Genomic DNA, 23,675 nt, shown 5'->3' on the forward strand with positions numbered 1-23,675 from the left:
GTTCATTGTTGCTGAAGCTGTGAAGAGAACCACCTGAAACCCATCAGCGGAATTTCTAGTGAACTGTCCAGGGCAACACCGACCCTTCAAAAACATTTACTCCAGAAATAATCTCTCTCGGTAAAGTTTTCAGGTTCTCTGCATTCTCCAGCTTATCAGACACTTTATAGGAGTCCTTTGGGCAGCACGCTGGCACAGTGGTTAGCACTGCTGCCTCACAGCACCAGGAACCAGGGTTCGATCCCCGGCTTGGGTCACTGTGTGTGTGGAGTTTGCACGTTCTCCCCGTGTCTGCTTTATTAATACTGAATTCATTTAGCACCAGCTTGTCACCCTCCGGCCAAGACAGACACAACTGGACTGTGATACTTGGTCAAGGAGCAATGTTACCACTCAGCAACATGGAAGGTCAAAGGTCAAAGTGTGAAACAGGGATCAGGGTCAGGGGACTAAGACTAGGCAGAATGCTCTTGCAGAGTGACAGTGCAGACTCAATGGGCCGAATGGTCTCTTTCTGCATTGGGACTTGACAGGGTAGATGTTACTTCTCCATGTGGGACAGGCTAGGACCAGCGAGCGTCACTCTGAGTCAGGGGTCACTCACTGGAGACAGTAACGAGGAGGAATTTCTTCTCTCAGAGGGAGTAAATTTGTGGAATTTTTTTTTAAACCAGAGAGGTCAAGAATTAGGGTGGCACAGGGTTGAGCACTGCTGCCTTACCAGGGACCCAGGTTCAATTCCAGCCTCGGTCACTGTCTGTGTGGTGTTTGCATGTTCTCCCCATGTCTGCATGGGTATCTTCTGGGTTCTCCAGTTTCCTCCCAGGTTCAAAAGATGTGCAGGTTACGGGGATTGGTGCAATAAATACTTGAGGTTACGGGGAACAGGTCTGGGTGGGATTGCTCCTTAGTTTCAGGGAGATTACGTGGGGTTACAAGGGTAGGGTCTAGGTGGCATTGTTGTCAGTACCAACTCAATGGACTGAATGGCCTCCTTCTGCACTGCAGGAATCCTATGATTCCAGATGGTTTAGCGGAGACAGGCACCTCCCATCTCAGAAAAGGCCAAATAAGGCAAAGGAGTGAGACTAGGCAGAACGCTCTTGCAGAGTGATAGTGCAAAGTCGATGGACCGAATGGTCTCTTTCTGCATTGGGACTTGACAGGGTAGATGTTATTTTCCTGTGTGGGACAGGCTAGGACCAGCAAGCATCACTCTGAGTCAGGGGACACTCACTGGAGGTGGAGACGAGGAGGAATTTCTTCTCTCAGAAGGTGGTGAACGTGTGGAATTCTTTACCCCAGAAGTCAAGAATTAGGGTGGCACAGTGGATGCCAACCACTCACCTTGCCCGCACTCCCATCGTCTTTGACTGTCTCAGCCGCAGTTCCATTCTTCCAATCCCTCCTCTCCACCCACACTATTTCCCGGGCTGCTTGGTCTTCATTGAGGACACTTTTTCCTGCATTAATCACCCTTTAGAACAAAACAGAACAGTGGTTGTTACTGTGGGTGTGGCAGAGAGTCCCTCACCACAGGGGTACAGACAGGTTCCAGCCATAGGGAGCTCGTGTGGAATGAAGCACATACACTGGGGTACGTATCACCGTGACCTAACTGAACGATGGAAAAGACTCATAAAATCCCAGCAGTGCAAGAGGAGCCCACTCGGCCCATCATGTCTACACCCAACTCTCCAAAAGAGCATCCCATCCAAGCCCTATCCCCATAAAGGCAAAATAATGCAGATGTGGGAATCTGAAAATGCTGGAAAATCTCAGCAGGTCTGACAGCATCTGTGGAGAGAGAATAGAGCCAACGTTTCAAGTCTGGATGACCCTTCGTCAGAACCCCATATATTTACCCCTCTAATCTCCCTAAACTACAATCTTTGGACACTAAGGGACAGTTTCCCATGGCTAGTCCCCTAAAATACACATTTTGGGATAATCGGGGACAATTTACCAATCCACCTAACCTACACATCTTTGAACACTAAGGCGCAATTTAGTACGGCCAATCCACCTAACCAGCACATCTTTGGACTGTGGGAGGAAACCAGAGCTCTCGGAGGAAACCCATGCAGACACGGGGAGAATGTGCAAACTTCAGACAGTCAGTGACCAAGACTGGAATTGAACCCAGGCCCCTGGCGCTGTGAGGCAACTGCGCTAACCACTGTGCCACCGTGCTGGCCAGGCTCAAGGGACTGAATGGCCTCCTCACATTCCCATGTCCGCAACGGCAGCATCCTGTTACTTGGCACCTTGTCACTCCACCTGAGTGGGTTAGAGCAGCAGACTGACAGTCACGATTCCTACATTATAACAGTGATGTACTATCCTGCAGAAAGACTTCAGGAGCTGTGAAAACCTTTGGGATGTCCTGAGGAGTCTGAATGGCATTGTGTAAATACAACCTTCTTTATTCTCAATGTGGGAATCGTTCCTGCAGGCGCGTTTAGGAAGAACGGCAGCCTTGCGAATCGTTAATCTGATTCAGGAGGAAACTCATCATGTTGATTTTTCTCAGAAGGGTATCTGAAGGAAGTGCTTACATGTGGTATCCAGGTTAAAATTAGCACTGGCCTTGTAAAACATTATGGCCACTTCCTGTTGCTACAGTTCTTAACTCCTAACAGCGCTAATGTTTCAATCTTCTAAACCTCTACAAGCGACAATTTAACTGTTGCGTTTTTAACTCTCAAATGATCGGGCAAATAGGCCTCTATCCCACTGGATAACTCTCTAAAAGGGCTTCACAAGCACAATGAGCAGTCCCTCCACGCTCTCGCCCCTTTGAAGTATTTATCCGATCACCTTTAGAAAGTTACAACTGAACAAAGAACGGCACAGGAACAGGCCCTTCGGCCCTCCAAACCTGTGCCGATCACGATGCCCCAATTAAACCAAAAAAGAAACTTTCTGCCCTTACTCGGTCCGTATCCCTCGATTCCCTCCCTATTCATATACCTATCCCAGATCCCTCTTAAATGTCGCTAATGAGCCTGTTTCCACCACCTCCTCTGGCAACGCGTTCCAGACACCCACCACACTCTGTGTGAAAAACCTCTCTCACATCTCTCCCGTAAACTTTCCCCCTCCCAGTGAAAATAATCCTAGCTTATTCAACCTCTCCTCACAGCCAACACCCTCGAGACCAGGTAACATCCTGCGCGTGGGAGAGAGGCTGAGCGTGAGACAGAGGCTGAGTGTTCACAGCCCAAAACTTAATAAAATCAACAAGTTCTCTATTTTCTCAGAAGACTAAAGAAATTTGGCATCTCACCAATTTTTTGCAGATGCCCCATAGAAAGCATTCTTTCTGGTTGTATCACAGCTTGGTATGGGCTCCTGCTCTGCCCAAGACTGCAAGAATCTACAAAGGGTCATGAATTAGGCCACCACCAGCCTCCCACCATTGACTCTGTCTACACTTCCTGCTGCCTCAGCAAAGCAGCCGACATAATTAAGAATCCCACGCACACCGGACATTCTCTCTTCCACCTTCTTCCGTCAAGAAAATGATGCAAAAGTCTGAAGTCACGTACCAACCGACTCAAGAACAGCTTCTTCCCTGCTGCTGTCAGACTTTTGAATTGACCTATGTCACATTAAGTTGATCTTTCTAGCTGCGACTGTAATACTACATTCTGCACTCTCTCCTTTCCTCCTGCCCTGTGTACTCTATGAATGGTATGCTTTGTCCATATAGCCTGCACATAACAATACTTTTTTACTCTATCCCAATACATGTGACAACAATAAATCAAATCAAATCTATTAAAAAAAAAGACATGGTTTATTATTTGAACCAGGGATCCCATGGCATTATTCAAAGACTGACTCTCTGGGTGTGGTTCTGTGGGAATGCTGCACTCTCAGAAGTCCCATCATTTGGAAGAGACATTAAAACCAGATTCTACTGGCTCTCGCAGGTAAATAAGACCCTGTATTTTGCACAGATGCACAACCTCAGGCTAAAGGGACAATCCTTTAAAACAGAGATGAGGAGGAATTTTTTCAGCCAGAGAGTGGTGAATCTGTGGAATTCTTTGCCGCAGAAGACTGTGGAGGCCGGGTCATTGAGTGTCTTGAAGACAGAGATAGATAGGTTCTTGATTAATAAGAGGATCAAAGGTTATGGGGAAAAGGCAGGAGAACGGGGATGAGAAAAAAAAAAGTCATGACTGAATGGCAGAGCAGACTCAATGGGCTGAGTGGCCTAATTCTGCTCCTATGTCTTGTGGTTTTATAACGCAGGGGAGAGTCCTTTCCAGTCCTCAGTCAATAATACAAAACCAGATTATTGGGCCATCATCCTATTGTTGTTTGTGGGATCTTGCTGTGCGTAAATTGGCTGTCATTTTTCACAATGCCTCGAGATGTTGTAACGACTTTAAATCAGGCCATTGGGGTGGGCCTGTTAGAATACAAGCTCCCTGATTAAGGGCCCAATCGATGGGCCAATCAGAGAGCCTCTTACTCTGTACTTAACCAGGACTCCGAGTGTGGACTGCGAACCAAAAGCACTTGGTATCTTGGTGAAGGGACTTCTAACTCCGAGGATTCCTTACAGATATGCCGAGATTGTGAAAAGCACAATCAAAGGTCTCTGGTCTCATGTTCAGGAAGAAAGCTGGAGGGAGTAACCTAGTCAGTAAACAACAGTCACTCATCGATGCAAATTAAACGTGTGACCAACTTGGCACTTGGAAACCGAAACGCAGAAGAATAAAAATAGGAAATTAGGGAAGTCACTTGTGTTTCTGTGTTTGTGCTTCTCTCTCTTCTGGATTCTGTGCAGTTAGCACCAGGGGGTGGATACGATTCACAAACCTCAGCAACGCCAAGAGAGCCAGGAAGAGAACAGATACCCACAAGCACTTTTCACCCAAGGGAACTATGGGATTCCCACAGTGACAGTTCCCTGGATTAGACCCAACCAATCTATTGGAAGACTTTTTTATTCATTCGTGGGACATGGGCGTCGCTGGCTGGCCAGCACTTATTGCCCATCCCCAGTTGTCCTTGGAGGGCAACTGAGATTCAACCACATTGCTGTGGCTCTGGAGTCACAAGTAGGCCAGACCAGGCTAAAGACGGCAGATTTCCTTCTCTAAAGGACACAGATGGGTTTTTCCGACAATCAGCAACGGTTTTGTGGTCAACAGTAGATTCTTAATTCCAGATTTCTTTTATTGAATTCAAATTCCATCATCTGCCATGGTGGGATTCGAACCCGGATCCCTAGAACATTAGCTGAGTTTCTGGATTAATAGTCTAGCAATAATACCAATAGGCCATCGCTTCCCCCTACAAGCACACTGGAAGCTCGGTTAACTGGACACGTGACCTCCTCTCAAACATGTTCACTTATGCAGAACAAACTGACTTTCCAACTAATCATCACTCTGGGTTAACAGAGAAATGAGGGACTGGAAAGAAGCAGGGAAATGGGAGGAGAAAACATCTACTCCAGATGGGGGAGAAATCTCCAGAGAGGGGGGAAGGAGAGTGCATGAGAGCAGCTAGGTACAAAGAGGCTTGTGTTCATATGACACCATTCAAAATTTCAGCTCATCCAGCAGCCAATCAAGTACTTTAAGTGGGCCCACTGTTGTAAAGTAGGAAAAATGAAGGCCGATGTGTGCACAGCAAGATCCGACAAACAGCAATCTGATCATCAGATAATCTACTTATTTTGTAAGTTGAGCCAAGACACCAGAGAACATCTGTCCAAAAACTGCAGCGAGAGGATGTGACATTTTAACCCTGGAGATAACAAGTCACGGGGTGGCCTTCTGGTGCCTGGGCTCTGAATCCTGATGAGGAAAGCCTGGGCAAGCTCAGCTTTTCCTGCTCAAAAGAGGTGACTGAGGTCAATAAGATGTAAACAGCACAGTAAATCCGAGACACTACTTCAAACCAAACCCTGACGTTTTTACACAGAGGATGGTAATTGCCTGGAATGTGCTGTCAGGGGAGGTAATAGAAGCAGATACAATAGAACCATTTAAGAGATATCTATTATTATTATTCTCTCAAGTAGGCTTACATTAACACTGCAATGAAGTTACTGTGAAAATCCCCTCATTGCACCTGTTCGGATACACTGAGGGAGAATTTACCGTGGCCAATGTTCCCTAGCCAACACGTCTTCTGGGAGGAAACCGGAGCACCCGGAGGAAACCCAAGCAGACACGGGGAGAACGTGCAAACTCCACACAGTGACCCAAGCCGGGAATTGAACCCTGGTCCCTGCCACTGTGAGGCAGCAGTGCTAACCACTGTGCCACCATGCTTGACAGATACGTGAATATACAGAGAATAGAGGGTTATGGACCTGTAGAGGCAAAAGGTCTTTAGCTTAGAAAGGAATAATGTGTCGGCACAGGCTTGGTGGGCCGAAGGGCCTGTTTCTGTTTTGTACTGTTCTTTGATGGCTCAAGAGTCGAGCAGGGGAACAATAAACTGAGGACAGATATTGGGAAGGAATTCTCAATGCACAGGAATGAACTTTGACAATGAAAGCAGACCTCACAGACAGCTGGTTTCTACAATGGCAGCCAGGACGCGATCCTACCAGCCGTTCGCCCCACACTCCCGCTGCAGCAAGTTCGGTGAATTTGGCGGCCAGTCAAATTGCCATTCGCCGGAGCGGAATGGGAAAGTCCCACCGGTGCAAACGGTGGGAAGGTTCCGGCCTCAGATATTAAACTCTCATCCTTGTGTTCAAATCTCTCCAAGGGCCTGCCCCCTCTCAACCTCCGTAATCTCATCTGGCCTTACAATCGTTCGAGATCCCTGCACTCGCTCTATTCCAGCCTCTCGGAGTAATCACCACTCCCTTCGCTCCATCACTGACGCCTGTGTCTCAACACATTTAGGAGGGCGGCCAAGCTCTAGAATTCCCTGCCCAAACTTTTACCTTCTTTAAGGCACTCCTTAAAATGTTTCTCTTTAACTAGGCTTTAAGCAATCACTCTGAACATCTCCTAAGGGCAATCTAAGTTGAATAGCTGTCTTTATTTGAACCTATCTCGTGATACTTTGAAGCCACCAGAAAAAAAATACTTGCTTTCATTCATTGTCGTAATCTTTCTCAGATCTGACCCGCAATAGACCTACATCATCTCTCAAACCTATTTAAAGAGTTGTTTTATTATCAGAGTCACAGCTGGAGGGTGCGAGCTGATTTTCCATTGACAACTAACTCAATGCCGCCTACAGAGAGGGGGGCTCTCGTTCATAGAGATTCGTACAAGCGAGTGCGAAGATCTATCTCCACCTCCACATCAAACCTGGTCAACAGCGGAGGAGCGGGGGAAAAGGAAGGAAGCAAAGAGAGGAAGAAAGAAAAAGGCAGATTTGCTGCACATTTCACAAGCTCAGGGTTCGTCAAAGTCCTTCACAGCGAATTGAATTACTTCCGCAATGTGATTATTGCTGTAATATTGGGGACTCAGTTGGGCTGTTCTAGGCTTCAAGTCCTCTCCAACCACACCCCAACTTTCCTGCTTACAACCATTTCACCTGTAAATCAAGGAGGGTCCTTGATTTGATTTGATTTATTATTGTCACATGTATTAGTTTACAGTGAAAAGTATTGTTTCTTGTGCGCTGGTTGATTAGTCATGCTAAATTGACCCTAGTGTCAGGAGTAGTAGCAGGGTAAATGTGAGGGGTTAAGGCAATAAGGCCTGGGAGGGATTGTGGTCAGTACAGATTTGATGGGCCGAATGGTCACCTTCTGTACTGTACGGATTCTATGATTCAGTCTACTTTCTTGCCTGCTCCACACAGCCTTCAATTCTCCAATACTCCAGGAATCTATCTCAGCCTCAAATACGCCCAATGATTGTGATTTGATTTGATTTATTATTGTCACGTGTTAGTATACAGTGAAAAATATTGTTTCTTGCGTGCTATACAGACGAAGCATACCATTCATAGAGAAGAAAACGAGAGAGTGCAGAATGTAGAGTTACAGTCCTAGCTAGGGTATAATGAAAGATCAACTTAATGCAAGGTAGGTCTATTGAAAACTCTGATGACAGCAGGGAAGAAGCTGTTCTTGAGTCGGTTGGTACGTGACCTCAGACTTTTGTGTATTTTTCCCAACAGAACAAGGTGGAAGAGAGAATGTCCGGGGTTCACAGGGTCCTTGATTATAAGACCATAAGACATAGGAGCAGAATTAGCCCACCCAGCCCATCGAGTCTGCTCCGCCATTCAAACATGGCTGATATTTTTCTCATCCTCATTAGAACATAGAACATTACAGCGCAGAACAGGCCCTTCGGCCCACGATGTTGCGCCGACCAGTTACAAAAACAATGACCCACTAGCCTATACCAATCCCTTTTCGTCCATAAACCTATCCAGAGATCTCTTAAACGCCCCCAAACTAGACGCATCTACAACTGCAGCAGGCAGGGCATTCCAATCCCTCACCACCCGCTGGGTAAAGAACCTACCCCTGACATCCGTCCTGTAGCTACCCCCCCTTAATTTAAAGTCATGCCCCCTCGTGCTAGCTTTCTCCATCCGAGGAAAAAGGCTATCACTATCCACCCTATCTAAACCCCTAATCATCTTATATGTTTCAATAAGATCCCCTCTTAGCCGCCTTCTTCCCAACGAAAACAACCCTAGATCCCTCAGTCTCTCCTCATAGGACCTCCCCACCATACCAGGCAACATCCTAGTAAACCTCCTCTGCACCCTCTCCAACGCCTCCACATCCTTCTTGTAATGCGGGGACCAGAACTGCACACAGTACTCCAAGTGCGGCCGCACTAGAGTAGTGTACAGTTGCAACATTACACTGCGACTCCTAAATTCAATCCCCCTACCAATAAACGCCAAGACACCGTACGCCTTCTTGACAACCTTATCTACTTGATTCCCAACTTTCAGGGATCTATGTACACACACACCTAGATCCCTCTGTTCATCCACACTATTCAAAGTCCTCCCGTTAGCCCTATACTCGACACATCTGTTGCTCCTACCAAAGTGAATTACCTCACACTTCTCCGCATTAAATTCCATCCGCCACCTCTCGGCCCAGCTCTGCAACCTATCTAAGTCTCCCTGCAGACTATGACACCCTTCCTCACAATCTACCACACCTCCAACTTTGGTGTCATCAGCAAATTTACTAATCCACCCAACTATACCCTCATCCAGATCATTAATAAAAATTACAAACAACAGTGGCCCCAAAACAGATCCCTGAGGCACACCACTCGTAACTGCACTCCATGATGAATATTTACCATCCACCACCACCCTCTGTCTCCTATCTGATAGCCAATTCCTGATCCAACTTCCTAGATTACCCACAATCCCATACATCTGCATTTTCTGCAGAAGCCTACCATGGTGAACCTTATCGAACGCCTTACTAAAATCCATGTATACCACGTCAACTGCCTTACCCCCATCCACCTCTTTGGTCACCTTCTCAAAAAACTCAATAAGGTTAGTAAGGCACGACCTACCTGCTACAAAACCATGCTGACTATTTCTAATCAATTCATTACACTCCAAATAACTATAAATCCTATCCCTAGTAATTTTTTCTAAAACCTTGCCCACAACAGAAGTAAGACTCACCGGTCTATAATTCCCGGCAAAGTCTCTGTTCCCCTTCTTAAACAATGGGACAACATTCGCTATCCTCCAATCCTCCGGGACTACACCAGAGACCAATGACGACCTGAAGATCTGAGCCAGAGGCTCTGCAATCACCTCTCTAGCCTCCCAGAGAATCCTAGGGTAGATCCCATCCGGACCAGGGGACTTATCTATTTTCAGCCCCTCAAGAATTTCCAGCACATCCTCTTTATCAACCGTAATACTTTCTATTTTACACCCCTGCGACCCAATGTCCTCCTCAGCTATATTCATGTCCCCCTGCGTGAACACCGAAGAGAAATATTGGTTCAATACTTCTCCAATCTCCTCCGGTTCCACACACAACTTCCCCCTGCTGTCTGTAACTGGCCCTAATCTTGCCCTGACCAACCTTCTGTTCTTGACATACTTATAGAACGCCTTAGGATTCTCCTTAATCCTATCAGCCAAAGTCTTCTCATGTCCTCTTTTAGCCCTATTCTCCTGCCTTTTCCCAATAACGCCTGATCCCTTATTGATCAAGAACCTATCTATCTCTGTCTTAAAGACACTCAATGACCCGGCCTCCACAGCCTTCTGTGGCAAAGGGTTCCACAGATTCACCACTCCCTGGCTGAAGAAATTCCTCCTCACCTCCATTTTAAAGAATCATCCCTTTAGCCCAAGATTGTGCCCTCTGGTTCCACAATTTTTCTACCCAGGCCTCGCAGTATCCTGTAAGTTTCAATAAAATCCCCCTTCATCCTTCTAAACTCCAATGAGAATCTCCAACCATTCCTCATGCGACAAGCTCTTCACTCCAGGGGTCATTCTTGTGAACCTCCTCTGGACCCTTTCCAATACCAGCACATCCTTCTTTAAATACGGAGCCCAAAACTACTCACAATATTCCAAACGGGGTCTGACCAGAGCCATATACAGCCTCAGAAGTACATCCCTGCTCATGTATTCTTACGCTGGCTGCTTTGCCAAGGCAGCGGGAAGTGTAGACGGAGTCAACGGATGGGAGGCTGGTTTGCGTGATGGATTAGATCCTTGGATCCTTTTCTCTCACTCAAAGCTGATTTTCCCCAACACCATTTTTTTGGCAAAACTGTTTAAGGAAAATGCAAAGATAATTTCCTTCTTAAAAATGACTTTTCTCCCAGGAACGTTTTGGCAGCTGTATCCAGAGTGAATCTTTAATTCCTGGAGACAAACAATTCCGGGGGCGTTGGCAGTTTCTGCCGAGGTCCACGGCAGCACAATTCCACACCCATCCCTCCCAGCACTGGTACAATTCCATGGGCAAGATGAGAGAAAGCAACATGGACTGGTCATCCACCCAGATCTGAAAACACAACCTGGATCAGGGGAGTGGGGATTGAGGAGGAGGAGTCTGTAAGAAAATATACAGCAATTGTTCAGGCTTGTGAATTGTAGATTTTTTAAATCCATTTGTGGGATATGGGCATCACTGGCTGGACCAGTATTTATTGCCCATCCCTAATTACCCTTGGAGGGCAGTTGGGAATCAACCATACTGCTGTGGCTCTGCAGTCACATGTAGGCCAGACCAGGTAAGGACAGCAGATTTCCTTCCCTAAAGAATATTAGTGAGCCAGGTGGGTTTTTCTGACAATGGTTTCATGGTCATCAGTAGATTCTTTATTCCAGATTTTTTTTTACTGAATTCAAATTCCACCACCTGCTGTAGCGGGATTGGAACTCAGGTCCCCAGAACACTAACTGGGTTTCTGGATTAATAATCTAGCGATAATACCACTAGGCCATCGCCTCTCGGGCTGCTTTGATCACATTTGTCTGCTTGCAGAGGAACTTGAGTCATTGCGGTCTACAGCTCAGAAAAGGCCGTTCGGCCCATCTCGTCTACGCCAGTCAAAAACCCCCATCTGACTATTCTAATCCCAATTTCCAACGCCTGGCCCACAGCCTTGAAGGCCTTGGCATCGCAAGTACACATTTAAATACTTGTTAAATGTTACGAGTGTCTCTTCCTCCAACACCCTTTCAGGAAGCAAGTTCCAGACTCCCACCACCATCTGGGGGAAAAAGATTTTCCTCAAATCCCCTCCAAACCTCCTGCCCTTTAGTTCTAATCTATGCCACCTGGTCATTGAAACCTCTACCAAGGGGCATACGTTCTTCCTATCTACTCTATCTATGCCCCTCAATTTTTCACAACTCAATCATGTCCCCCTCACTCTCCTCTGCTACAAGGGAAACAGCCCCAGTCTATCCAATCTCTCTTCATAAATAAAATTCTCTAGCCCAGGCCACATCCTGGTAAATCTCTGCACCTTTCCCAGTGCTATCACATCCCTCCCACAATACAGTTTCCAGAATTGCACACAATACTCCAGTTGTGGCTTAACTAATATTGTATATAGTTCCAGCATAACCTCTCTGCTCTTAAACCTCAATGCCTCAGCTAATAAAGGCAAAGTTTATTTATTTATTTGTCGCAAGTAGGCTTACATTAACACTGCAATGAAGTTACTGTGAAATTCCCCTAGTCGCCACCTGTTTGGGTACACTGAGGGAGAATTTAGCACAGTCAGTGCACCCTAACCAACATGCGTTTCGGACTGTGGGAGGGAACCGGAGCACCCAGAAGAAATCCACGCAGACACGGGGAGAATGTGCAGACTCTGCACAGACAATGATCCAAGTCGGGAATCAAACCTGGGTCCCTAGCGCTGTATGGCAGCAGTGCTAACCACTGTCACTGTGCTGCCCAATGCCTTCTTAACCATTTTGTCCACCTGTCCTGCTACCTTAGCGTACAAGCACACCAAGGTCACTCTGATCCTCGGTGCTTCCTATCAATCATCATGTATCTCCTTGCCTCGCTTGTTCTGTCCAAGTGCATCACCTCACACTTATCCAGATTGAATTGTACTTGCTACGGATCAACCCACGTGTGTCCTCCTGTGGTAATATCAGAGGGAGAGAAGATCCCAAACGGCCCTGTGTAAACACTGTCCTATCAAAATGATCGGAGAAGTGAATGATTCCTATCAGGAACAGAGCACGTGACATGCGCTGGAAGTGCCCTCTGGGTAACAAAGCTTGAAGTTAAATATTAAAGTTTATTTATTAGTCACAAGTAAGGCTTACATTAACACTGCAATGAAGTTACTGTGAAAATTCCCTAGTTGCCACAATCCAGGACCTGTTCAGGTCAATGCACCCTAACCAGCACGTCTTTCAGACTGTGGGAGGAAACCGGAGCTCCCAGAGGAAACCCACGCAGACATGGGGAGAACGTGCAAACTCTACACAGACAGAGACCCAAGCCGAGAATTGAACCTGGGTCGCAAGCAGCGGAGTCACGAGGGTAATGAACGGAGTGCGAATCCACTAACTCTCTATCATGTGAGCTCTGTCTCTTTCTGTAATGTCCACCACAAACTGCCTTCTCAGCACTGAGTCCAATGTTTTGCAACGATCTAAACCAAGGTCATCCCCCCCCAGGCAAAGGAGACATGCCCTTTGTACATCGCTTTACTATGTTTCTTAAATATCAGAAATTGCTTCACAAGCAGCACTCGTACATTCACATTGAATCACACTCAGCACTAACCACCCACCATCTCATTTATCATCTCCATTGTCAGACTATCCAGAATTTTCTCCAGCTGAAAGCTTCAAGGAAAACCAACAGCATCATCTTTAGCCCCTAACACCCCACCCCAGCCCACACTGTACTCGATGGACCGAATGCCCTCCTTCTGCAATGCAGGATTCTATAAACTCTGAAACTGAACTTCACAACCTCAGTGTCCTCTCGAACCCACGATAAACTTTATAGAATCCCTACAGTGCAGAAGAAGCCCACTCAGTTCACCAGGTCTGCACCACTTCTCTCTGAGAGCGTACCTCACCTGGGTCCTTTCCCCTACCCTAGCCCCGCAACACCACACCTTTACCACGGCTAATCCATCTGACCTGCACATCTTTGGACTGTGGGAGCAAACTGGAGCACCCAGAGGCAACCCAAGCAGACACGGGGAGAATGTGCAAACTCCTCACAGACAGTCACCCAAGCCGGGAATTGAACCCAGGTCCACGGCGCTCTGAAGCAGCAAGTGCTAACCACCATGATGCCCTTCAGATCCCAGACTTGCTCCATATCAAAGATTGCTTACTTACACGTCTCTGTTACTCACCCTTGGCCTCTATGTGCTACAGGAACCCTCATCCACACCCTTGTCACCTCCACACTTGTTCATTTAGCCAGTAGCCCACCTTCTTAAGCTCCAACTCAGTAAAAACTGCAAGTATCCTTTATCCTTTAGAAGAAATCTGCTGTCCTTACCCAGTCTGCCCTACATGTGACTCCAGACCCACAGCAATGTGGGAGATTTTTACATGCCCTCTGAAATGGCCTGGCCATTTGTATAAACCACTAAGAAGGAGTCAATAAGGAATAAAATCCGACAGATCACCCAGCATTGACCAACACACTGGAAACAACAACATCAAACCCAGTCCTGACGACCCTGCAAATTTCTCCTCACCAACTTCTAGGGGCTAGTGCCAAAATCAGGAGAGCTGTCTCGCAGACTAGTAAAGCAACAGCTTGATACAGTCACTCTCATAGAATTATACCTTACCGATAATGTTCCAGACAAACATTACCATCCCTGGGTATGACCTGGCCCACTGCAGGACAGACCGAGTAGATGCAATGGCATCACAGTGGCGTATAGTCAGGAGGAAGCTGAAAAAGATTCATGGCACCAGGTCAAACATGGTCATAGAGGTTTACAACATGGAACAGGCCCTTTGGCCCAACTTGTCCATACCGCTCAGTTTTTGCCACTAAGCTAGTCCCAACTGCCCGCATTTGGCCCATATCCCTCTATACCCATCTTACCTATTTAACTGTCTAAATGCTTTTTAAAAGGCAAAATTGTACCCGCCTCTAGTACTATTTCTGGCAGATCGTTCCAGACACTCACCATCCTCTGAGTTAAAAATGCCCCTCTGGATCCTTTTGTATCTTTCCCCTCTCACCTTAAATCTATACCCTCTAGTTTTAGACTTCCCTACCTTTAGAAAAAAATGTTGACTATCTCCCTTATCTGTGTCCCTCATTATTTTATAGACCTCTATAAAATCACCCTTAGCCTCCTATGCTCCAGCAAAAAAAGTCCAGTCTATCCTGCCTCTCATAATACAAACCATCAAGTCCCGGTAGCATCCTAGTAAATCTTTTCTGCACTCTTTCTAGTTTAATAATATCTTTTCTATAACAGGGTGACCAGAACTGTACACAGTATTCCAAGTGTGGCCTTACCAATGCCTTGTACAACTTCAACAAGTTATCCTAACTCCTGTATTCAATGTCCTGTAAGAAGTCTCACCACACCAGGTTAAGGTCCAAAAGGTTTATTTGGTAGCAAAATCCACAAGTTTCCAAAGTGCTGCTCCTTCATTAGGTGATCACTCATCTGACGAAGGAGCAGCGCTTCGAAAGCTAGTGGCTTTTGCTACCAAATAAACCTGTTGGACTGTAACCTGGTGTTGTGAGACTTCTTACTGTGTTTACCCCAGTCCAACGCTGGCATCTCCATTTCAATGTTCTGACCAATGACACTAGGCATGCTGAATGCCTTCTTCACCACTCTGTCCACTTTCAAGGAGCTACGAACCTGTAGTCCTAGATTTCTTTGTTCTATAACTCTCCCCAACGCCCTATTAACTGAATAAGTCCTGCCCCTATTCGATCTACCAAAACTTATCTAAATTAAACCCCGTCTGCCTTTCATCGGCCCACTGGCCCAACTGATCAAGAATTGGCAAGGAAATCTCTTGCTGAATATCACATACCGTGCCCCCACCCCCCTCTCAGCTGATGAATCAATATTCGTCCATGTTGAACATCACTGTGAGGAAGCACTGAGAGTGGTGAGGGTGCAGGATGTACACTGGGTGAGGTGGGCATCAATGCCCATCACCAAGAGTAGCTCAAAAGCACCACCACAGATCTAGCTCAACAGGGCATAACTACTAGAATGGGTCTGCAGCAGGTGGTGACAGAAACAATAGGAGGGAGAAACATACATGACCTCACCCTCACTCAACTCCTGACCTCATTCCAGCCTTGGTTCAAACATGAAAAAAAAGATGAATTCCAGAGGTGAGGTGAGGGTGACTGCCCTTAACATCAAAGCAGCATCTAACCGAGTGTGGCATCAAGGAGCCCTGGCAAAACTGGAATCATGGGGAAAACTCTCCATGGGTTTGGAGTCATACCTGTCACAAAGATTGTGGTGGTTGGAGATCAATTATCTCAGCTCCAGGACACCACTGCAGGAGTCCTTCAGGGTAGTGTCCTTGGCCCAACCATCTTCAGCTGCTTCAACAAATGGCTTCCCTTCCAACATAAGGTCAGAAGTGGGGACGTTCACCGATGATTGCACAATGTTCAGCACCGTTCGCAGCTCCTCAGATACTGAAGCAGTCCGTGTTCAAACGCAGCAAGACATGGACAGTATCCAGGCTTGGGCTGACAAATGACAACTAACATTCACGCCACACAATGCAGAATTTAACCATCATCCCTTGACATTCAATGGCATTACTACGGCTGAATCCCCCACTCGCAACATCCAGGAATTTACCGTAGACCAGAACTTGAACTGGACCAGCCAAATAAATACAGTGGCTAAGGAACAGCTCAAAGGCTGGGAATCCTACTGAGTGGGGGTAATTCACCTCCTGACTCCCCAAAGCCTGTCCACCACCTATATGGCTCAAGTCTGAGGTGAAGCGGTGTGTAGTAGTACTGTCATTAGACTAGTAAGACTTGGCAAAATACTCTGGGGGCCCAGATTCAAATCCCACCATGACAGATGGTGAAATTTTAATTCAATAAAATTCTGGAATCAAAACTCTACTGCTGACCATGAAACCGTTGTCGATGGTTATAAAAACCTATCTGGTTCAGCAATGTCCTTTACGGAAGGAAATTTGCCATCCTTGCCCAGCCTGGCCTACATGTGACTCCAGGGCCACAGTAACGTGCCTGACTCTTCAGAAAAACATGCCTTCTGAAATCGCCCAGCAAACTGCTCAGCTCAAAAGCAATTAAAGACGGGCAATAAATGCTGGCCAGCCAGTGACGTCCGCATCCCAAAAATTAATTTAAAAAGCCAGGAGTGTAATGGAATACTCTCCACTTGCCTGGATGGGTGCAGTTCCAACAACACTCAAGAAACTTGACACCATCCAGGATAAAGCAGCCCGCTTTACCCCACACACAAACATTCACTCCCTCCACCATCACCGACGCACACTGGCAGCAGTCTGCACCATCTACAAGATGGATTGCAGGAACTCACTAAGGTTCCTGAAACCTTCCAAACTCATGACTGTTAACATCTAGAAGGACAAGGGCGACAAAAACTTCAGAACACCACCACTTGCACGTTCTCCTCCAAGCCACGCACAATCCTGAGTTGGAAATGTATTGCTGTTCCTTCGCTGTCACTAGGTCAAAATGCTGGAACTCCCTCCCTAACAGCACGGTGGGTGTACCTACATCACATGGGCTGCAACAGTTGAAAGCAGCAGCTCAGCACTACCTTCTCGGGGCCAGCTGGGGTTGGGCAATAAATAATGGCCTAGTCAGCTATGTCCACAGCCAATGAATGAATAAAAACTTACTAATCATCTTTGTCTCACTGACTTACATTGGCTCCCAATCCCCCAAATTTCTCACCCTAATATTGAAATCCCTCCATACCGTTGCCTCCTGCGCATCCATGGTAGTCACCGTTCCACCGGCCCTTTGTTCATCCTCAACTTCCTTCACACCTTCATCAGCAGCCATGGCTCACGCAATCCAGAACTATGCTCTGATTAAACCTGTACACATGCTCCAGGTGCAATCTCACCAAATCACTGAGCATTTACAGCAAGACATTCTTATTCTTATCCCCCAACACTTTGCAATACTTGGCATTTGCCTTCCTGTTTGCTTTACCTGCATGTTTAATGCCCATGTTTTGTGGGCAAAGTACCCATAATCTCTCTGAACACCAATATTTAATAGTTTCTCAATGTTCAAAACATTTTGGTGGTGATCTTACCTAATAAGTTCTAAGTGCCAAATGAGCATGAAAACCCCTTTTTTCAGAGAGCTTCCAGACACAATTTTATGGCACTTAGTGCAAAAAAAAAGACAAATGTGATTCACGTCATTAGAGGGAGTGGACAGTCTATTCACGCCATAAAGCTGGCTGTTTACACTAAAGGGTGCTATCATGATCTTACCAGAATGATGAGCCAGTAAGATCGCCCCCATTCTTTTTTATTCTTCCAACCAAAACAAATCACCTCATTTTCTCCCACATTTACTCCCCATTCACTTACCTCTATCAATATCCCTCTGTAGATTCCTTACGGGGACTTCCCAAAGGTTGGGTCCATCCCTCATGCCCATCCCACTTCTCACCCTGACTTCCGAGGGTCCCTACTCCCAGACAGCAAATAGTTAAAATTCCTCCCTCCCTACCCCCCTCCTTTGTATTCTCTTAACAGCTCACTTTCCCTGTTAATTTAATATCATTAGCAAGTTTGCGTACATTACGTTCAGTTCTTTCATCTAAGTCACTAATTCTTAGTGTAGTACTAAGTAGTGTAATACTAAGTAGCTGAGGCCCCAGCATTGATCCTTCCAACACCCCACTAGTAACAGCCTGCCAACCCAATAATGAACTGCTTATTCCCAATATCTGGTTTCTGTCCATTAACCAAACTTCTACACATAAGGTTCACAACCCCCAACCCCTTGAGCCTTTATGCTGCGTTACAAACTTCCCTCTGATACTTTGTCAAATACTTTGTGAAATTTCAAATGTACCACACCCATTGGTTCCCTTTTATCCACCTTGCTGGTAACATTCTCAAAACCTCAAATGGATTTGTCTAACCATTTCCAGGTCTCTGTCTAATCATTACGCTTTTTTAAGCGTTCTGTTGCTACTTCCTTCATGGATTCCAGTATTTCATGTTTTGCAACAAAAATTGCTCCATGTCCTTCTGAAATTCTACTCAATGTGCTCTGCCCCAGAATCTTGTCCTTCCTCATTTGCTCAGTGGAATTAGAGAAATGTAATAAATCCGTTCAACACAACAAACCCCAGGTCCGACATCGCACTTGCCCAGATTCCCTTCTGCTGTGCACGTTGCAAAAGGGTTTGGCACAAACACTTGGCTTTTTGAAAATGTCTCAGTTATCTCAATCAATCAAGCAATGGAAACGGATTTCTGTGCCCTGTTCTCCAAGAACCGGTTTGTCAACCACTCCATTAACATTCCTTCCTCCCACACCCCACAGCTCATTAAAATTTCAGGATTAGAATCAACATCCATTATCTCATCTCCTGCCCTGCCCCTCTCAACCTCAACGCAGCTCAGAAACACGGATTCCATCCGGCTAGACCTGCCTCCATCACCCCAGCTTCATTTAAATACCATGTGGAAATGAAAGCTAGAGTTAAGAAGGCCCACCAACACTAAAAGCTCAAGTTAAGAGAGCCCACTAATGCCTCTACTTTCTCAGGATGCTAAGAAAATGTGACATGTCCACTCCGACTCGCATCAACTTTTACAGATACCCCATAGAAAGCATTCTTTTTGGTTGTGTCACAGCTCGGTATTGCTCCTGCTCTGCCCAAGACTGCAAGAAACTATAAAGAGTTGTGAATGTAGACCAATCCATTTTGCAAACCAGCCTCCCATCCCTTGACTCTGCCTACACTTCCTGCTGCCTCTGGAAAAGCAGCCGGCATAATCAAGGACCTCACACACTCTGGACCTATTCTCTTCCACTTTCTTCTGTTGGGAAAAGGCACAAAAGTCTGAGGTCACGTACCAACTGACTTCCCTGCTGCTGTCAGGCTTTTGAATGGTCCTATATCGTTTTAAGCTGATCTTTCTCTACACACTAGCTATGACTGTAACACTACATTCTGCACCCTCTCCTTTCCTTTTCTATGTTCTGGTTGTATCACAGCTTGGTATGGGCTCCAGCTCTGCCCGAGACCACAAGGAACTACAAAGGGTTGGGAACATAGCCCAATCCATCACGCAAACCAACCTCCCATCCATTGCTTTGTCTACACTTCCCGCTGCCTCGGCAAAGCAGCCAGCATAATTAAGGACCCCACACATCCCGGACATTCTCTCTTCCATTGGGAAAAAGATACAAAAGTCTGAGGTCACGTACCAAGAGCAACTCCTTCCTGCTGCTGTCAGACTTTTGAATGGACCAGCCTCGCACTAAGTTGATCTTTCTCCTGCACCCTGGCTATGACTGTAACACTACATTCTGTCCCCCTCTCTCTTCTATCTCCCCTGTGTACTCTGAATGGTATGTTTGCTCTGTGTAGAGCGCAAGTAGCAATACTTTTCACTGTTTAACCCTTTAAATGTATTTAAAGGGCTTCCCCGAAATATAAACCCACCCCCTCCCGCAGGTAGGGAAATCCCCCCCTCACCAGTGTAACGTTGCATCGGCGAGGTTTACAAGAGCTTTGGAAAATAGGAAGCTGTCTCAGCGAATCCGCCGGAGACGCAAAGGTAAGTATAGCCCCCGGGGGGAGGGGGTCATGGTATGGTAGTGCCAACCTGTTTGTGGGAGGTTGTGGGGTGGGGGGTTCTCTCTAACACAGATCGGGGCACCCTCTAAAGATGGTGCCACCCCATCAGAGTGTTGACACAAAGCATGCCCCCAGATTCTCTGTTGCACCCAGTACCAGATATTCCGGAGAGAAAAACCAGCAGTGCCGCTGTAGAAATACCAGTCAGTTGTCCGCCTGCAGCTAACATTCTGATAAATTAATGGAACATTCCGCACACGGCTTTGAAGGGAAGTGAGAGGTCTCCCAATCTCCTGGCTAAAAACCTACTCTCCAATCGACATCACTTCAAGAAATTCTTGGATCAATATCATACTGCTGTTTGTGGAGTCTTGCTGTGCAGAAAGTGGAGGCCATGTTTCCTTCATTACAACAGTGACTACATTTGAAAAGTATTTAATTTGGTTGTAAAGCACTTTGGGGTCACTATAAACAGAGAAATTTGCTTTATTTCATGAACAGCCATGTTGTAAAGTTGACTTATCCTTGTTCTCAGTTACCCACATCAGAGAGAATTATTACCATCTATCTACACATTCTGAACACCTCAATCGGAACACCCCCACACAGTCTTCTATACTCAGGGGAAAACAAACAAAGCTTAGAAAACGTGTCCTTATTATCCCTTTAATCCTGGGTATTGTTCTGGTGAAGGTGCACACAAACACGCGCACTCAGTTTCATTTTCTTTAAAGAACTAAACTCCACACAAGATACTGAAAAAAAAATAAACCAAATGACGTCAGCTAGCTAGATTTCCTCATAGAATGAAACAGCACAGGAGGCCATTCAGCCCTTTATGTGTACGTTAGCCCTCTGAAAGAGCTATCAATTAATCTCACTACCTCTTCCTTGCCCATAACTCTGCAAACGCTCCCTACTTCCAACATTTATCCAATTTTCTTTTGAAAGTTGTTCTGAATCTTTTTGGGCTGGATATTTCTCAGAAGACTAAGGAAATTTGGCATGTCAGCTACGACTCTCACCGACTTTTACAGATGCACCATAGAAAGCATTCTTTTGGGTTGTATCACAGCTTGGTATGGGCTCCTGCTCTGCCCAAGACCGCAAGGAACTACAAAAGGTCGTGAACGTAGCCCAATCCATCACGCAAACCAGCCTCCCATCCACTGACTCGGCAAAGCAGCCAGCATAATTAAGGACCCCACGCGCCCCGCTCATTCTCTCTCCCACCTTCTTCTGTAGGAAAAAGGATACAAAAGTCTGAGCTCACATACCAACTGACTCAAGAACAGCTTCTTCCCTGCTGCTGTCAGACTTTTGAATGGATTTACATTCAGTTGATCCTTCTCTACACCCTAACCGTGACTGTAACATTACATTCTGCACTCTCTCCTTTCCTTCTCTATGAACGGTATGCTCTGTCTGTATAGCGCGTAAGAAACAATACTTTTCAGTGTATGTTAATACACGTGACAATAATAAATCAAATCAAATCAGAGGATTTCCAAACTCCACATAGACAGCCACCCGAGACGGAAACTGAACTGAGGAAGCAGCGCTAACTGCTGTGCACTGTGTCAGTCTAATGGATAATACAAATCAGGGGGATTTCAACTAAGAGGGGCTGACTCTACATGCAGTGATTAAAGAATAAAGGAACACACAGATGGATCATAATCTAATCGAAGGATTCTGATGGTTTATATATAGAATCCTTACAGTGCTATTCGGCCCATTAAGTCTTCACCGATCACAATCCCACCCCAACCCTATCCCCATACATTTACCCTAGCTAGTCCCCCCGACACTAGGGGGCAATTTAACATGGCCAATCCACTTAACCTGCACATTTTTTGGAACCGTGGGGGGGAAACCGGAGCACCCGGAGGAAACCCACGCAGACACGGGGAGAACGTGCAAACTCCGCACACAGACAGTGACCCGAGGCCGGGAATCGGACCCGCGTCCCTGGCGCTGGGCGCCCAGGGGTGGGGAGCGCATACCCCGTTCTGATTTAATCATCCCTCGGAATCTTATCGCCGTTAACACCAGCAGGATTTTCCCGTCCCGCCGCAGCGGACTGGGATGCGCCAAGTTCTCCGGACTCGCTGCGGCGAGAGCGTGGCGTGAACGGCTGGTGAGATCGTGCCCTTTAACTTTCCCTACTCTGCCAGCCTCTGTAATTGAAGACATTGCTTTAATTCTGGGAGGATATCTGCTGCTCTCTCTCTCTCTCTGCAATGTTTCCCCTGAAAGTTCAGTCTCTCTCTCTCTCTCTCTGAGTTTCCTGACTCTTCCTCTGTACTCACTCTGCGTATCCAGTGTGCCAGGGCAGTGCCAGTCGGCTGCGGCTGCCCTGCGCTGGCACCAGGATGGGTCTGCCGTTGTGATCCGCCGCTCGCTCGCTCTCCTCCGGACTCAGCTGCAGGAAGGCCGGCCGCGAGTACGGAAATCTGGGGCCGGAGTCCGGGCAGCCCCCGGAGCTGGAAGACGGACCCCCCACCAGCTGAGCCACCGCCGCCTTCACCCTGCTGATCATCCTCCGTCCCTCCCTCCGCCCGCCCGCCCGGCGCAGCGGCGCAATCCCCGTCCCGCCCCATTTTACTGGAAGGGCGTGGGAATGACTGACCCCACCCTGTGCCCGCCTCCGTCCCGCCCCCAGGGGGAGGGGGAGGGGGAAGGGAATGTCCTGGGGTGTGGGGCTGGTCATCTGGGGGTAATGTGGAGGAATTTTTAGAGAGCAGGGGAAAAAATGGGGGAAAAGGGGGAAAATGTTGGGAGAATGACCGGGGGGTGGGGGGGAGAAGGAACAGCTGGGGGAGGGGATTTTTGGGGAGCACAGCTTAGGCGAATTCTCCGGTCTTGCCCGCTCCACCGTCGCGGCCAGCGAGCTCAGAGAATTTGGCACTCAGCCAATATCCCATTGACAGCGACGGGACTGGAAAATCCCAGCAGCGGGCAAGGTCAGAGAATCCTGGCCCTGGGATCCAAGCTGACAAAACACCTATTGGGCCTGATCCGATGCTTGGAATTCTCCAGTCTCACGCCCCCCACTGCCAGTGGGAATGGAGAATTTGGCACTCAGCCGAAACTCCGTTGACTGCAACGGGACTGGAAATTCCCAGCAGCGGGCAAGGTCGCCCTGGGATCCAAGCTGACAAAACACCTATTGGGCCTGATCCGATGCTTGGAATTCTCCAGTCTCACGCGCCCCACTGCCAGCAGGAATGGAGAATTTTGGCACTCAGCCAAAACTCGCAGCGGGACTGGAGATCACTGCAGTGGGACTGGAGAATCCAGCGGCAGGTGAGGTCGGAGAATTCCAGCCAATGGATTGGAGGATGGCATTGAGATATGGAAGTGGGAAGAGATGAGGTAGGGAAACTGAGGGGGTGATTTGGGGGGAGAGGA

The 23,675-nt window shown here is 47.1% G+C and overlaps 1 protein-coding gene across 1 annotated transcript in view; it reads right to left on the reverse strand.

The window, feature by feature from the left end:
- The window catches only part of LOC145356800 (protein phosphatase 1H-like), a 43,597-nt gene extending 20,791 nt beyond the window's left edge, over positions 1-22,806 (reverse strand). Inside the window, exons 1-2 of the mRNA XM_080209677.1 lie at positions 22,574-22,806; positions 1,348-1,477 (exon numbers count right to left, since the gene is read on the reverse strand). Coding sequence (XP_080065803.1) covers positions 1,348-1,477; positions 22,574-22,803 — 360 coding nt within the window. The 5' untranslated portion in view covers positions 22,804-22,806. The remainder of the gene's footprint in view (positions 1-1,347; positions 1,478-22,573) is intronic.
- Positions 22,807-23,675: the final 869 nt, after the last annotated feature.

The sequence above is a fragment of the Carcharhinus amblyrhynchos genome, chromosome 22 (genome assembly GCF_965287045.1).
Source record: "Carcharhinus amblyrhynchos chromosome 22, sCarAmb.v2.hapA, whole genome shotgun sequence".
Classification (NCBI taxonomy): Eukaryota; Metazoa; Chordata; class Chondrichthyes; order Carcharhiniformes; family Carcharhinidae; genus Carcharhinus; species Carcharhinus amblyrhynchos.